The following is a 14,634-nucleotide window of genomic DNA, read 5'->3' on the forward strand; positions in this document are numbered from 1 at the left end:
TAAGAATCAAAAAAACCAACCGGAATATAAGGGAAGATGAACTATTTCATCCAAGGATATAATCCTTTTGGGAACATTTCTTTCCACAATGGGAAGTTCTACAATGGGAAGATTTGCCTTTAAAAATAAAAAAATAAAACATGGCATACCCGTTCAAGAAAAATCAAAAGGCACAGAACTGTAGATGGTTTTGACATTGTAGTAACAGGAAAAAATAAAGAAGTAAAAATGTGAAACAAGTATTGTGGATAATTTTTTTTTAAAAAAGCATAGCCAGGAAGATGCACAGGTAGCGTAGCTGTTATGTAATGTTAATTTATAGCCTGATCCTCAGGGATGCTGTCTCTTAGAATCAGGCTCCTAGGGGAACAAAGTCCCAGATTTGGGTATGATGATTTTTAAATGTAAATGGTGCAATATTTATACTGTAAAAGTATAGTCCTCTTGACTTGCTATTAACATACATGCCATAAACCACAGATAATCCACAGATCACTTGCTGGTGGTTTGCAAAGAGCTGGGTGTTGGTCACATGATTCGGGCATATTTTCCTGTGCTAAATCAATTACAAGAAAGTTGAAGATATATAAATACTTTCCTACTGTCACTTTCTCATGTAAGCAACTGCAGCATTTGTCAGAGGGACATTATGTGATCAGGAATGGGAGTGTCCACATGACTGAGATTGGGAGGGAGGTGTCCTAGAGACAATCTCTATTAAGCTGTGCTCCACATTGTAATAGACTTTGAGAAATCTCGGTTTATGAAATGTGAGTGACTGTAATCATTGAAGTACTATGATGTTAGCAGAACAGAGGGGAGGAACCAAACTTTACACACACAGAACATCCTTGTGGTACTAGCCATTAGTGCTAGCATCACAAGAATGTTTTGCACATAATGCATGTGAACACCTCGCCTGATGATGTTAATGCTGAACCCTGGCTTCATGGGGAGCTGTGCACATGCACCTTTCCAGGTCCATCCCGGTGAAGGCTGTTTTTCTTTAAGGGAATTATTTATTTCGTTTTCCTTTTTAAAAAAATCCTCTAAAAATGTTTATCTGAACTGAGAATTGAAATTTCTATTTTAATTACTTTTTTTAAAAAAATTTCATCATCTAGCTTCATTTGCTCCCACATGTCTTCCTTTGCCATTTTCTAGCCTTTATGCTTCAGCTTCTCTGTATGGTGCTTTCAATGCCCCTCTTCTATCCTTGTGTGTCTCTGCTCCTCATTGGCTGCCTCTTCCTCTCATCCTCCCCCCATCCCAACAAGCACAGTGCTGCCACCTCTCCTTCTCAGCCCTCACCAAAGACAAAGGAAGTGGCACTAACTTGACAAAGAAGTCCTGAGGCACCCACTGTTGGAGTATTGGGAGTGCTGTGGTATTGGCACACTGGGGATGAATATTAGCCAAGGCAAACATAAACATGATGTGCTAGCCAGTGGTGCAGAGATTCGCTAGACTGTTCAGAAATGTTTAGGATAATGAGTTTTATAACAGGAAATGCAAATTTTCAAGCATAAGTATGGATTTTCCCTGTTCTCCAAATGCTCGTATTTTTTATCTAGAAATGCAGAGCTCTGAACTGGAAACGTAAATGCATTTTGCTTTGCTGTCTCTTCTTGGTAACTCATTTCATGTTTGATACCCTTTGTGTGAAACTCCTTTGTTCACATTCTCCCTGCCCCTTCTTTCACAGTTATATCCAGTATTAATGGTTACTAATGTAGAGTTTGGATTCATTGTATCAAAACTCCTTTATAACTTAACATTTGCAAGACCTTCATTTTCTAAAGACCAAGTTACCCAGCCTACATTAATTGAATGCTTATTGTTTCTTATCCTTTCACACAGAGGAGTCATTTTGACCCAGCCCCTTATCATGGCCTGACATTTTCTTCGTTTTAACCTCTGGCTCACCTCACATGTTACACAGTCATATATGAAACAATAAGGGTGTATAATTACAAGTACTGGTATCCGAGCTTTGAGAACAAAGTGAAAGGTTTGGACACCCTGGGTGTTTTGTACTGAAATAGATAACAGGTTTCACTACATCTTTGTTTCAAAGTTTTACTTGTGAATAGCAACCACCAGATAGATTTGTTGTATAAATAACCATTTTAAATGGAAAAGCTGTAATTTATTTATGTCATACTCAGTGCTCAGCATCATGTAGGAAAAAGGAAACACGCCGGAAGGTCACGTGTGTGGATGAAAACAAGATCCAAGTAAATGAAAGTTCCTGTGATCCTGCCACAAAGCCTCTAGCGATCAAAAAATGCAGGATTACTCCCTGTAAATATGCTGTGGTTACAGGAGACTTGTCACAGGTAAATTAATCATGTTGCTAACCAAATTTTCATTTTGATGTTGTATATAAGAGAATATTAATATAAATTGTACATTCTGTGTAAAAAAATAATAATTTAGACTTTTTCCGCATGGGACATTCACACCAACCATGATTTCTTGTTGTGACTCCAACACCACAATTTTCTGTGGTTGTGTTCCACAATCCGTTGCAGCTCTGGGTGGGAGGAGTACTGATGGGTAGGTATTTTCTGATACCTGTGGGTGGGGGCAACAGGAGGAGTACTTAAGCTCTTCTCCTTCTCTCCCTCCTCCCACTGCATTTGTGCTGCACTGAGCCTGGGGACGGGGCTGAGAACTGTGAGTGCTGGAGGGCACTGGGTCTAGACCGTCAGCGTCTCACCATCTTTAAGTGACTCTTCTCTGGAGCAGAGTACCGGGGGTGAAGGAATAGGAGGAACTGTAATGGGGTGAAGTGGCATCAGCAGGAAGATAAAAGGAGGTTCTTCCCTCCTATCAGTTTTCTCCACCTTGGTTGCAGCAGCCACCATGTTTTAGAGATTTTGCCATGATCTACTAGGCACAACTCATGACCCACCTGTTAGAGAACAGCTGCTCCTCTTGGTCCTTACCACCAAATTTCTTTTCTGTGTACTGAAGAACCTCTCCTGGGGCCTCATCCAAAGCCCCACTGAAGTCAGTGGGAGTCTTTCCATTGAGTTCAGTAGGCTTTACATCAGGCTCCTGGTCCCTTGGGCCTTTCTTGCCTGCACTGTGTGGAGGTAACTGCAGAGCCATGTTCCTGTCTTGGGACAGCATGAGCTCCCACCTCCAAAGGCTCCACAGGTCTTGAGGCATAGTTATTATAGAGCTCCATTTCTGTACTCTGCCAGATCATTACTAAAAAAATGCTGGGCCAGCATATGTAGGAATAATGTCTACTACGCCCCATACTCTCACTGAAGAGAGGATCAGGACTCACTAACTATATTCTGATGCTGCAAATATCACCAAAAATAATGCTTTTTGTTATTATTTCAGTGTTCAGCCAGCTGTGGGCTTGATTACCAACAAAGGATCACATACTGTGTTGGAATCCACACTATTCGGAATAATCGTGCTTATGGTCTTCGCTCGGTAGCATATCGAGATTGCCCAATAGTGCCTTCCCCACACATTTATAAATGTAATATCAGGGGATGTTTACAACCAGCTACTTGGAAGGTGGGGAAATGGAGCAAAGTGAGTATAAATGTGCAAGCTAAAACTTTACAGTTTCCTCAAACACAAAAAAGTTTACCAAAATGTATTTGCTGATAGTGTTAGTGGTTTATTTTCTTCTGAACTTCTGGTTGTTATCTGTGTGTAGTGCTCAGTAGCTTGTGGAGTGGGAATAAAGGAAAGAAGAGTAGAATGCATGACTGAAAATGGCTTATCCAGTAGCTTGTGCCTGTCACGTTTAAAACCAGCAGCCAGAAAGATCTGTCATGCAAAAGAATGTAAGTAATTGACAGTGATGATTATGTACTGTACCAAATGCTTTCTTGGGATATTTATGTAAAACTGTAAAATAAATATCTTTGCAACACAAATATACACAATTAGCTGTTCAGGTTCAATTCTCAGCTCATGAAATATTGATATGGTTCAATCACTCATTTTTAAGGTGAAGCTTTCACCAGCTGCAAAGAAATCCAGAGTAAAAAAAGAATTAGAAAGGATGGTGAATATTTACTGAACGTTAAAGGAAGATTGATAAAGGTACTATTAACATTTCTATCAAAGGGGTGGGTTGTGAAATAAAACGTGTATTATATAATAATAAGGGTTATATTTTTGGTTGTAGATTTATTGTTCGGGGATGCAGTTTGAGAATCCCAGAGAATATTTAACATTGGTTAAAGGTGAAGCAGACAACTTTTCTGAAGTATATGGTTACAGGTATAAAATCAGTGGGGTTCTTACTTTATGAAATGTATTTCGTAGTTTGAAACTATAAAGCAGAGTTTTCCTTTATGGAATCATATGCATAGAAACATATTTGGGCACAATTTTCAAAGTTGTAGGCACACAAATGTACATTACTAATGTAAATATATTTCCATACTGAATTTGTGTGTACCTGCAGTAACTGATCTTACAGATGACCTTTTATTATTTCAGTGGAAATGGTACCTGGTTATACCAGTGCTGCTGTTGGCCCAAGTGTATAAAGGTCCTACAGTAACTCCTCACTTAATGTCGTCCCAGTTAATGGTGTTTTGTTATTACGTTGCTGATCTATTAGGGAACATGCTCGTTTAAAATTGCGCAATGCTCCCTTATAACGTTGTTTAGCAGCCACTTGCTTTGTCCACTGCTTGCAGGAAGAGCAGCCCGTTGGAGCTAGCTGGTGGGGGCTTGGAACCAGGGTGAACTGGGAGCCCCCCCATCAGCTCCCCACTCCCCTAAATTCCCTGTGTGGCAGCTGCCCAGCAGGCTATCAATTGCCAGCAGTTCAGCTGTGCCTCCCCCCATGGCTATGTGCTGCTCCTGCCCTCTGCCTTGGAGCGGCTCCCCAGAGCCTCCTGCTTGCTGTGCAAGGGAGAGGGGGGGAGAGGGATGCTAATGTCAGGGTGTCCCCCTTTCCGCCACTCCTGTACCTAATCTCCACAGAGCATGGGGGGACATGACAGGGCTCAGGAGGGAGGGAGCTTGCTGGCAGCAGCTGTTGTCTCAACTTGCTGATCTACTTAAAAAGGCAGTGTACTTAGGGTGGGGTCACTCTACTTAAAGGGGCAATGCGTGTCTCTCTCACACATGGTGTGTGTCTCTGTCTCTCTCTGCCATGCTGTCTCCCCTCCCTCCATTAGTGTTGCCTAGTAAAGTGTGAGGCTACATTAACAACAATGTGTTAACCCTTGAGGGCTCAGCAGAATGCTAGTTCATCATTTAGCAGTAAAGCATCCCCTGGGAAATATCCCACCCTCTTCCACCCTCTGACTTCACCACTTAACCAAGCTTCACAATCATCATTGCTGTGTACAGTATTAAATTGTTTGTTTAAAACTTGTACTGTGTATGTGTATATATGATGTCTTTTGTCTGGCAAAAAGAATTTCCCTGGAAACCTAACCCTTCCCCCCACCTCCATTTACATTAATTCTTATGGGGAAATTGGATTCGCTTAACATCGTTTTGCTTAAAGTAGCATTTTTCAGGAACATAATTACAATGTTAAGCATGGAGTTACTGTACTATTCAGTATTTGTTCGATATTCTGTGCGTAGTATAAAATGATTTGATTGTTTTTCAGTATGATACTACTTTAGAAAACATACAAAAATAGAAACCAAATGTGCTATTACAGGTTACAAAATCCATATGAATGTCCTTTCAATGGAAGCAGAAGGCAAGACTGTGCATGCAGAAATGACTACCTTGCTGCTGGACATACCAGTTTTAGCAAAATAAGAATTGATATAATCTCTATGCAAATTGACAGTAAGTGTTTATATATTATTACAGAACTCTATGTAATGACCCTTCTCTTGGAATTTTAAAGTGACTACTATAAATGCAAATTTAGAACCCAATTGCGCCATTTCTACGCAAACAAAACTCTTAACTTCAATGGCACTTCCATGAATGAAACTTCACAGGTTCAAACCTTAAGCTTTCATGGGTGTCTCATAACTTTAATACACATGCATAATCCGATGTATGTGTTTCTCAAGAGCAGAACTAAGGGGGAGGGATAGCTCAGTGGTGTGAGCATTCGCCTGCTAAACCCAGGGTTGTGAGTTCAATTGTTATACAGACAAAACTGCACAGGATTGTTTCAGGGGACAAGACAAGATGTCACATTTATTATAATAACACAATTTGATTTAAGACCAATAACTAATATCTAATACCTTTGTATATACACACACACACACACACACATACATACACACACACCAAATGTTCTGTAGCTGCTATATAGTTACCAGTTCTGAATGTAGCTTGAGTTCGTGGCTTGGGTTCGTAGCTTGTGGCGGCTAACTGGCCAGGAAAGCTGGACAAAAGGAAGAGCTGGGTCTTTGTTGGGCGTGCACCGATGCCCTTCCATGTTGGCAGCAGAATGTTACCCTCTAAAGTCTTCCATCTCACCCATCCTTTTTGTAGGCTTTAGTTTGAATCCAGAGTCTATAGGTCTTGCTGTGTCATGCTGCCTCTGGGTCCAGTGTGATTGATCACCTGTCAATTGCAGACATGACTTTCAGCCTAGGACCTGGCTTTGATGTTTCTTCAATTGTACTTTTGTTCTTTTCTTTTGAGGGTGGACTCTTCTTACTTTGTCAGGGCTGTTGTCTGCATCTTCAGCCGTTGGTGTTTACACTTTATTTCATCAGGACAGGCTGGGACTGGAGGTTGATTCCATCATCCATCCATACTTCATTCACACATCTGAACTAAACTAATAAGATTACAGCAGGGTTTTGCAAAAATGAAGTGAGCATTTTAAAATGGAGTTTGGGATAAGTTAAAATGGAGTTTGGGTTGCAACATGGACAAGTGTAAGGAATGGCAAATAGTGAACAGAAGTTACAATGTTGAAGCAGTGCAAGTTTCAGTGATTCAAGCAGCAATTGGATTGAAAGTGAAACTCAATTATCCAGTTATTGGGGTAACTGGTTTTATGAATGAATGTTGTTTCATTCATAAAACTTTGCTTATGAAGTTATATTAATAAAGTGAACAATTAAAAACAATTTCATTGATCAGTTCTACACAATCCTTGAGGGGGCCATTTAGGGATCTGGGGCAAAAAGTGGGGATTGGTCCTGCTTTGAGCAGGGGGGTTGGACTAGATGACCTCCTGAAGTTCCTTCCAACCCTGATATTCCATGAAGTAAGCCTTTTCCTACAGCAGATTACACCATAGCGCCGACTTCCCCTCTGCTTGGTGGGTGCTTGACACCTTGCCCTGCCTCTGGCCCCGCTCCTGCACTGCCCTCACTCCACCCCTTCCCCAAATTCCCCAACCCACCCACTTTTGCTACTTTCTGCATATTGCTTGTCTACTAATAAGTTTTTAAAGCAACAATTCCAGTGCTAAATAATTGTCATATCTGTTTATTAGCTACAGACCTTCTCTTTGCTCAGATTGTATTTGGGAGAGCTGTTCCTTTTGCTACAGCTGGAGATTGCTATAGTGCTGCCAGATGCCCACAGGTATTTATAATTTTTTTCCATGAAATTAACACTTAAGAAAAAGACCATTTTACTAGAGGTCGTAGTAGGGAGATGCAATCGACTAATGTACACTCAATCTTCTGTACAAAAATACAGTACATTAATAAGTAATTGCTTCTTGCTCCTCTCTCTTTTAGTCCATCATCCGTTACATTTGCTCCCTGAAATTGTTTTCCCCACAGCTGTCTCTTTTGCTGTCCCTCATGTTCCTGCTCCATGTATAAGTATCCAATCTGCTATTGATCTCTTGTGTTCCTGCCTCTTGCACTGGTGTTCTTCTGATGTGCATTACCCCTTAAATTTTTTGTATGTCCTTCTAATCCCTCTTTCCAGCTCTCCTCCCTTGCTATGGCCCCATCAATTTCTCTTTTCCTCTCCATCCCTTTCCATCTCCTCTTCGTCAGATCCCTATCAGCTGACTCCCCTTCTCTGTATTTTTGTCTTGGTTTCTCTGCTCCCATGATGTATATGGCATGAGACATTCATTCACATAAAGAGTGGAGGAGCTGAAAGGCAGTACTTAAAGATCATAGAATCATAGAATTCTCATTGCTCACCAGCAAAAGAATACTTCCCAGCATGTGTTGTGAGTTGCCTTAATGATCTATCACCTGGGACTTCATGAAACATGTTGGAATACTTGTGTGGAGAAAGAGCAGAGGTCTGATACATGCAGATACAATAGGGCATCCCAAGCAGCCAAATGTCATTCACTGGCCTAAGACCAGGACCAGAATACAGTAACCAGAAAATTAAACCACAAATAAACAAAAATCCTCACAAGTGCTTCAGAGCACTGGATACTGAAAAAAAAAAAAATCATAGGGCCAAATCCACTACTGACCTAAGTGGGCACAGCTCTATTGAACTGCATCTCTTTACACCAGTGGTGAACATGACCTTTAATAACTAATGATAATGGATTCCGCTAATTGGGGATATATCTCTGCACTGAAGTGGTCACACCTCAGGAGATGCCTTGAAGGAGTGCTGCTGGTCTCTGTTCAGATCAATTGCACCACTTCCTTCACTCTCAAAGTTTTTCAGATCTGCTCCCAAGCCTGAATATTATACATGACAGGCAACTGCTGTGCCATCAGTATAATTGCACATATGCAATGTTCATTTATTTCTGCAACATGACATCACTGTGGATGAAGTTACTTCATGAAATACTATGGGCCTATGATTATGGAATAAGCTACACTCCATTTGCATTAATTTTCTCCAGATGCTGTATGCCATAAAATTAATACGTTCCGCTTCTTTGGTACTCAAAGAACCACCTCACCTGTGTAACACATCAGCTTGTGCCAGTACACCCAGGGGTATGAGTCCTAAAAAATAAAAAGAGCAACTAGACATGAAAATATACAGGAAATAAGTTATACCAAACTATACAATATGAGACTGGTGTTTTCAGCATCTATATGAATCACAAGAGTGAAGCTTGAATGGTGTATGTGCATCACTAGAACCCTGAAATAAAAATAAACTCTTCATACAGTCCTTTGTATGTAGTTTATTTTTGATAAAGTTTGGGTACTATCAAAATACAGGTATCTCATGAACACCTTAACATTTATACCTTTAAACTAGGCTTGGAAGGATTCGATTTCAGTAAAAATTGGTAAATGTTGATTTCACTGTATACCACAAACTGAGAAAAAAGTATTTCCATTGATGATCATCGAAATTTACAGATAAGCAAAATAAGAAAAATACTGTTTGAAAACTTTATTAGAGTCAAAATCCAGTAATTAGATTTTAGAATTAAGCTTGTTAAAAATGGACTAGTGAATCAATAGGAAAACCAGGTATGATTTGTTGATTTTAAGGATATTCATTTTGTATATTTTTGCATGTGATGTTGACAATTTGTGTTTTAATATTTATAAAGCTTTAACTTTTTGAATCTCAATATCTGTCATTAAATAATTGACTGACCCCCTTAGAATTTCACAATTGTGAAAATTTAGATAGATAAAAATTGAAAAAAAAATGCTTAAAAATAAATATTGATATTATCTGTCAAAATTGTAAAAAAAAATTAAAATCGAAATTCTGCCAAGCCTAGATGAAACCATCCAACAGTAAGTAGTACATATATTTACCATGTTGGATTTTGGCAAAAGAATAAAACAGTAAAATGGGAAAGTCTTTCATGAAGTATGACTGGAGTTGATGGAGATTTCGATTGCATAGTACTAATCTCATACCCCTTGTCACTTTACAAAATTTGAAACAAGCACATTCAGGACAGGCTTATATTCAGTTTTCATTAAAGTCGATGGCAAAATCCTCATTGGCTACTAAGGGGAGCAAGTTTTGTCACTGTTTGTATGTACAGTGCATATATATATATATATACACACCTTTATATATATATATATACACACACACACATACAGAGTATTTACTGACATGTTTGTTTAAAAGCTCAACCATGATATTGCATGATTGTAGTTTATTCAATTTCTGCAACTTGTCTTCTGTGTCACCATTTATTTTCTAAAGTGGAAAAAATTAGTGGAAAAAGTGTAGTATAGTTTCTAGTTCCGAACATGTTGTCTGTTCTAAAGTGTATTTCAAGTCCATCTTTGATTTTTATTTTTAAATAAAGGTTTGCATATAAAAGGGCTCTGGAATCTATGTATTTCTCTGAAATTGTGTTTATTGTACAACTTTGTATTTAGCAGTGAATTTAATTTAAATATTTGTTTGTATCTGTATTGATTGCTTTGTTAAGAGGTATATTAAGTATTCTGTAAGCATGGAAGAGTGAGCTATCACTTTCAGAATAGGGTGAGGCACTTGACTGGAAACTACACTTGAAAAAGGCTGAGAGCTGTGAGTAGCAGAGAAGGATTTGTCCGTAGTTGCCAGAGTATGGCAGACCATGCCGATGTTGCTCCAAAAAGTTCAAAACACAGTTTAAAATATTTATCTTTTGAGAAATGGTTGTTTCGGGTGTTGTTGTAGCCATCTTGGTCCCAGGATATGAGAGAGACCAGGTGAGCGACGTAATATCCTTTACTGAACCAACATCTGTTGGTGAGAGAGACAAGCTTTTGAGCTCCACAGAGTTCTTCTTCAAAGCTTCAGACGTTTGTTTCTTTCATCCACAGAGTTTAGTCCAAAAGAAGATATTACCTCACCCACTTTGTCTATTTTTAAGAAAGCAAGCCTCATTCTGGCAGGTCTCACATTTTTTAGCACACTAATTAAAATAAAATCTGATTTCAGTTAGGAATAATAAACAATTCACTTCAGATAAAATGTGAATCAAACCAAAAACATGAACCAATCCAAAAAGTTTGAGATTTTCAGAAATTCAGATAATTTTTAAAGTATTTTGTTGAAATTTGTTGTTTTTCATCTCTCAAAATGTCTGGCTTTTGACCAGAATTGTTATTTGATTATTATGATAACTGATGTTATGTTATATGGTATTGTAATTATGCCAACGAACTCATAATTGGTATTATTCAGCATTATTTCCCACCACTAGCAAACCAGAAATGACTGCAAGGATCACACAAAAAACAGTTTGTACCAGAATTCCAGCAATGTCTCTTGATGAAAATGCTTGGTTATGTTTCAAATAAATATCAGCACTTTTGGATGTTTCTCTAATCTAAACTGAACTCCTGATCATTATGTTTTTGTCCATAATTAATTCCTTTGCAAGAACTATCTGGGAACATCACAAAATGTCTGAGTATTTGATGTAACGTAATTTTTTATTATAATAGGAGAGAAAAATATTAAAATAATAATTTACTCTCAGGTATAAGAGATGGTGAGTGAGCTAAATACAGTAAAAGGCTTGTGTGTGCCAACATAGAGGTTTCTAGGCTTTTTGACTTTAGAAATACAAAATTCGGTATGTAACCGTAAGGTTACAATGCAATACTCTAAGTAGTATTTGCTAATGTTAAGTGTCTTAAAGTTTGTACATAAGCTCTGTGCTTTGATTTTTTTTTTTTGATAGGGGCAGTTCAGCATTAATTTGACAGGCACTGGCCTGAGGCTATCCAGTACAGCTAGATGGATTGCTCAGGGCAATTATGCAACTGTTGATATACACAAATCTCAAGTAAGTAATGTGTGCTCCATGGGTGCATATTCTTTGTCCATTCTTGACTTGACTGAGACACTTTCACAGATACTTTATGAATTTATGAACTTGTCTACTAGGTAGGACAATGCCTAGCCAGAGGGCTGTAAATTGTAGAATGCTCCAAAGGATTGGGCTCTAACTACCCTGCATAGACCCTGCTGACCCAGCCTAATAGGCATAGGCACTGACTCCATGGGTGCTCCAGGGCTGGAGCACCCACAGAAAAAAATTAGCAGGTGCTTAGCACCCACTGACAGTCAGCTCCTCTTCCTCCCCCAGTGCCTCCTGCCCATCGCGATCAGCTATTCTGCAGCATGCAGAATGCACTGGGGGAGGAGTGGGAATGGGGCACGCTCAGGGAAGGGGAAGGGAAGAGGTAGGGTGGGGGCGGAGCATGGGTGGGGATGGGGCCGAGGGCAGAAGCAGGAAGAAGCAGGGCAGGATGGGGGCTTGAGGGAAGGGGTGGAGTGGGGTTGGGGGTGGGACCTGGGGTTGAGTACCCCTGGAACAAGCAGGAAGCTGGCACCTGTGCTAATAGGTACCTATTGCCCATTGACATAGTCCTGTCTGAAACAGTGCTAAGTTAACACATGCTAGGAACCTTTTAGAGGGCATTAGCAAGGTCTACACAGGGCGGTTAGAGTGCAACACTTCAGAGTGTCTACAGTTTACAGCCCTCTGGCACACACTGCTACAACGTGTAGACAAACCCAGTGTGTTCAAGTTAATTTGGTCTTGTCTCCCAGATACCGTAGTCTTCAGTGGGCTGTGTCAAAGGTTCTGATGAGTCACCATTTTATTAAACTATTGTGTGTAATTATGGCTTTGATAGTTTCTCATGACTGAGTTCTTGCTATTTTTGCCTCTCTAATTTCCAGGATGGTACTAAAATATATGGAAGATGTGGAGGGTTCTGTGGGAAATGTATTCCTAACACAAGTATTGGTCTCCAACTTCAAATAAAACCCTGAAGTGGTAAGAACATCAAAAGCAAGAAAAACTGTCTTTAAGGTGCAAATTCTAGGTGCTATTATTTTTTTCAGTCTTTCATCTCTGAAATGTTAATTTACTACTAAGAATTCCTTCCCATTTTCTTCAGTGTTCAGGGATGCATATCATTGTTTAATCATTTAGTGATGGGCTAACAGGTGCATAAACCACAATCATAAACCCTCAGGTTTTAATAAAGAGGTATTCATTCAATGTACAGTATATACAAGCAAGTAAAATAAACTGCACTGATGTTACTACTGGTAACACCTTAAACTGGACCATAATTGTAATACTGTACCTGCCACTAATCAGTGCACGTCATTGTACAATGTACAGTAAAATGCATATACTGTGTTGATTTTCTGGATCAACTATATTAAAATGTAGAAAGAAAAGAAGGACACCAATTAATAATTTCAACTACTTTCAGCTTTATGAAACCTGTTGGGAATTATGTTTTGTCAACAATTTACATCAGAAGAGTGCATCATCAATATACTTTTTCCTGATACAGTTTCCAAAGGTTCCCCCCCCATTTCTGTCATTAAAAACATTCATTTTTTCTCTCTCTTTTTGTGGTGCTCAAACAGTAATATTAGTTCTGGAATGTGTGGTTTAATCTCTGTAGTCTCCAGGAAAAATGTTAAACATCAAAACGCTGTTTTGTTGTGGGTACAAGAAAATAAAGAAACACGTCATAGTTTGAAAATCTAGTTTTAAAACCCTACCTCTCACACAACTGTGTATACTGTAAGAGCAATATATTGTGTATGTTGTACAATTTGCGGTTATATAACTATACATATTTACTTAACCTCTGCCCAGATACTCCAGACATTTTATTTGTTGGAAGTGGCCAACAGCATATTAACAAAAGCCCTATCTTGTCTCACTTCCACACCCAGAATTCCCATTGACCTCAGTGAAAGTTCTGGGTTCAACAAGGGAAGGCAGGATTAGGTCAAAGTGTGCATAGTGCACGTTTTTGAGAAGTACAGTTTAATTTTTCAGAGGGCAATAAATGCAACTGTAATGCGCACTGTTAGAAGTGCTTCATCCTAGAAAAATTAAATGTATAGGAGGAAACGTTTCCATTTCAGACAAGATCTAGCTGTTTGATTTGTTGTTTAGAATTAGTCCAAGTCCAGAAGTGCAGAAATAAGTACAGCATAAAGATTACCTGTTTCAGGTAAATTCTCAGGTATTCAAAATAAGCTTTTCTATGTGCATAAAAACCACACATTATGTACTAGATAATTATAGGCATTTTTCAACTCTAAACCAAATATCAGCTAACTATTTATATGCCAGTGAGAACTGGTAGGTCATATGGCAGCTATATCTTGGTTTTACCCACAAAGTATTAGCCGAGTTAGGAATACATTTTAATGAAAGGCTATATTGCACCACATATCTAAAAAGCAACTGCTTAAAAGTAACACATGTAGATGACTATTTTGTGATCTCTGTATCAGAAAAGTATTTTTGCACTATGTGCCTTAAACTAGTTGTAAACATGTATAAGAAATATATAACACTATTTTCCTAGAAATGTTTACATTTATAATTAAAATGTTCTAATTTATAAAATATTTATATAATAAATATGCTTGTGTGATTGACACTTGAGTACTTTAGTATATTTTTTCCACAGTGAAGTATAGTATAGTGTTCCAAAAATAATGAAGCTCTTGTATACCTTCAGAACAGTTAAAACTCCTAGCATCATTTGAGCAAAATGCAATAGTTTAATTCTTGAAATAATTGCCACACAATCAGTTGTATTCACTATACAGGCAAACAGAAATCAGTGTGTAGAGCGATTCGTTTTTTAAATATTTTATTTAAAAAACTCCTTTGTATCTAGAATTGTATTCATGTCTCATGGATTTAAGGCCTAATCCTGCAAATCTTGTGCACTTAAAACTCACAGGTGAGTTTGGGGAGTGCAAAGAACATAGCAACAGAGCTACAGGAAA

General features: G+C 38.6%; 1 protein-coding gene across 1 annotated transcript in view; it reads left to right on the top strand.

Annotated features, from left to right (window-relative positions):
• The window catches only part of ADAMTS20 (ADAM metallopeptidase with thrombospondin type 1 motif 20), a 169,174-nt gene extending 156,541 nt beyond the window's left edge, over positions 1–12,633 (top strand). The window contains exons 31-39 of the mRNA XM_073331555.1: positions 2,169–2,339; positions 3,361–3,561; positions 3,689–3,818; positions 3,986–4,080; positions 4,166–4,260; positions 5,669–5,802; positions 7,427–7,518; positions 11,534–11,638; positions 12,541–12,633. Coding sequence (XP_073187656.1) covers positions 2,169–2,339; positions 3,361–3,561; positions 3,689–3,818; positions 3,986–4,080; positions 4,166–4,260; positions 5,669–5,802; positions 7,427–7,518; positions 11,534–11,638; positions 12,541–12,633 — 1,116 coding nt within the window. The remainder of the gene's footprint in view (positions 1–2,168; positions 2,340–3,360; positions 3,562–3,688; positions 3,819–3,985; positions 4,081–4,165; positions 4,261–5,668; positions 5,803–7,426; positions 7,519–11,533; positions 11,639–12,540) is intronic.
• Positions 12,634–14,634: the final 2,001 nt, after the last annotated feature.

The sequence above is a fragment of the Lepidochelys kempii genome, chromosome 1, assembly GCF_965140265.1.
Source record: "Lepidochelys kempii isolate rLepKem1 chromosome 1, rLepKem1.hap2, whole genome shotgun sequence".
Taxonomy (NCBI): Eukaryota; Metazoa; Chordata; order Testudines; family Cheloniidae; genus Lepidochelys; species Lepidochelys kempii.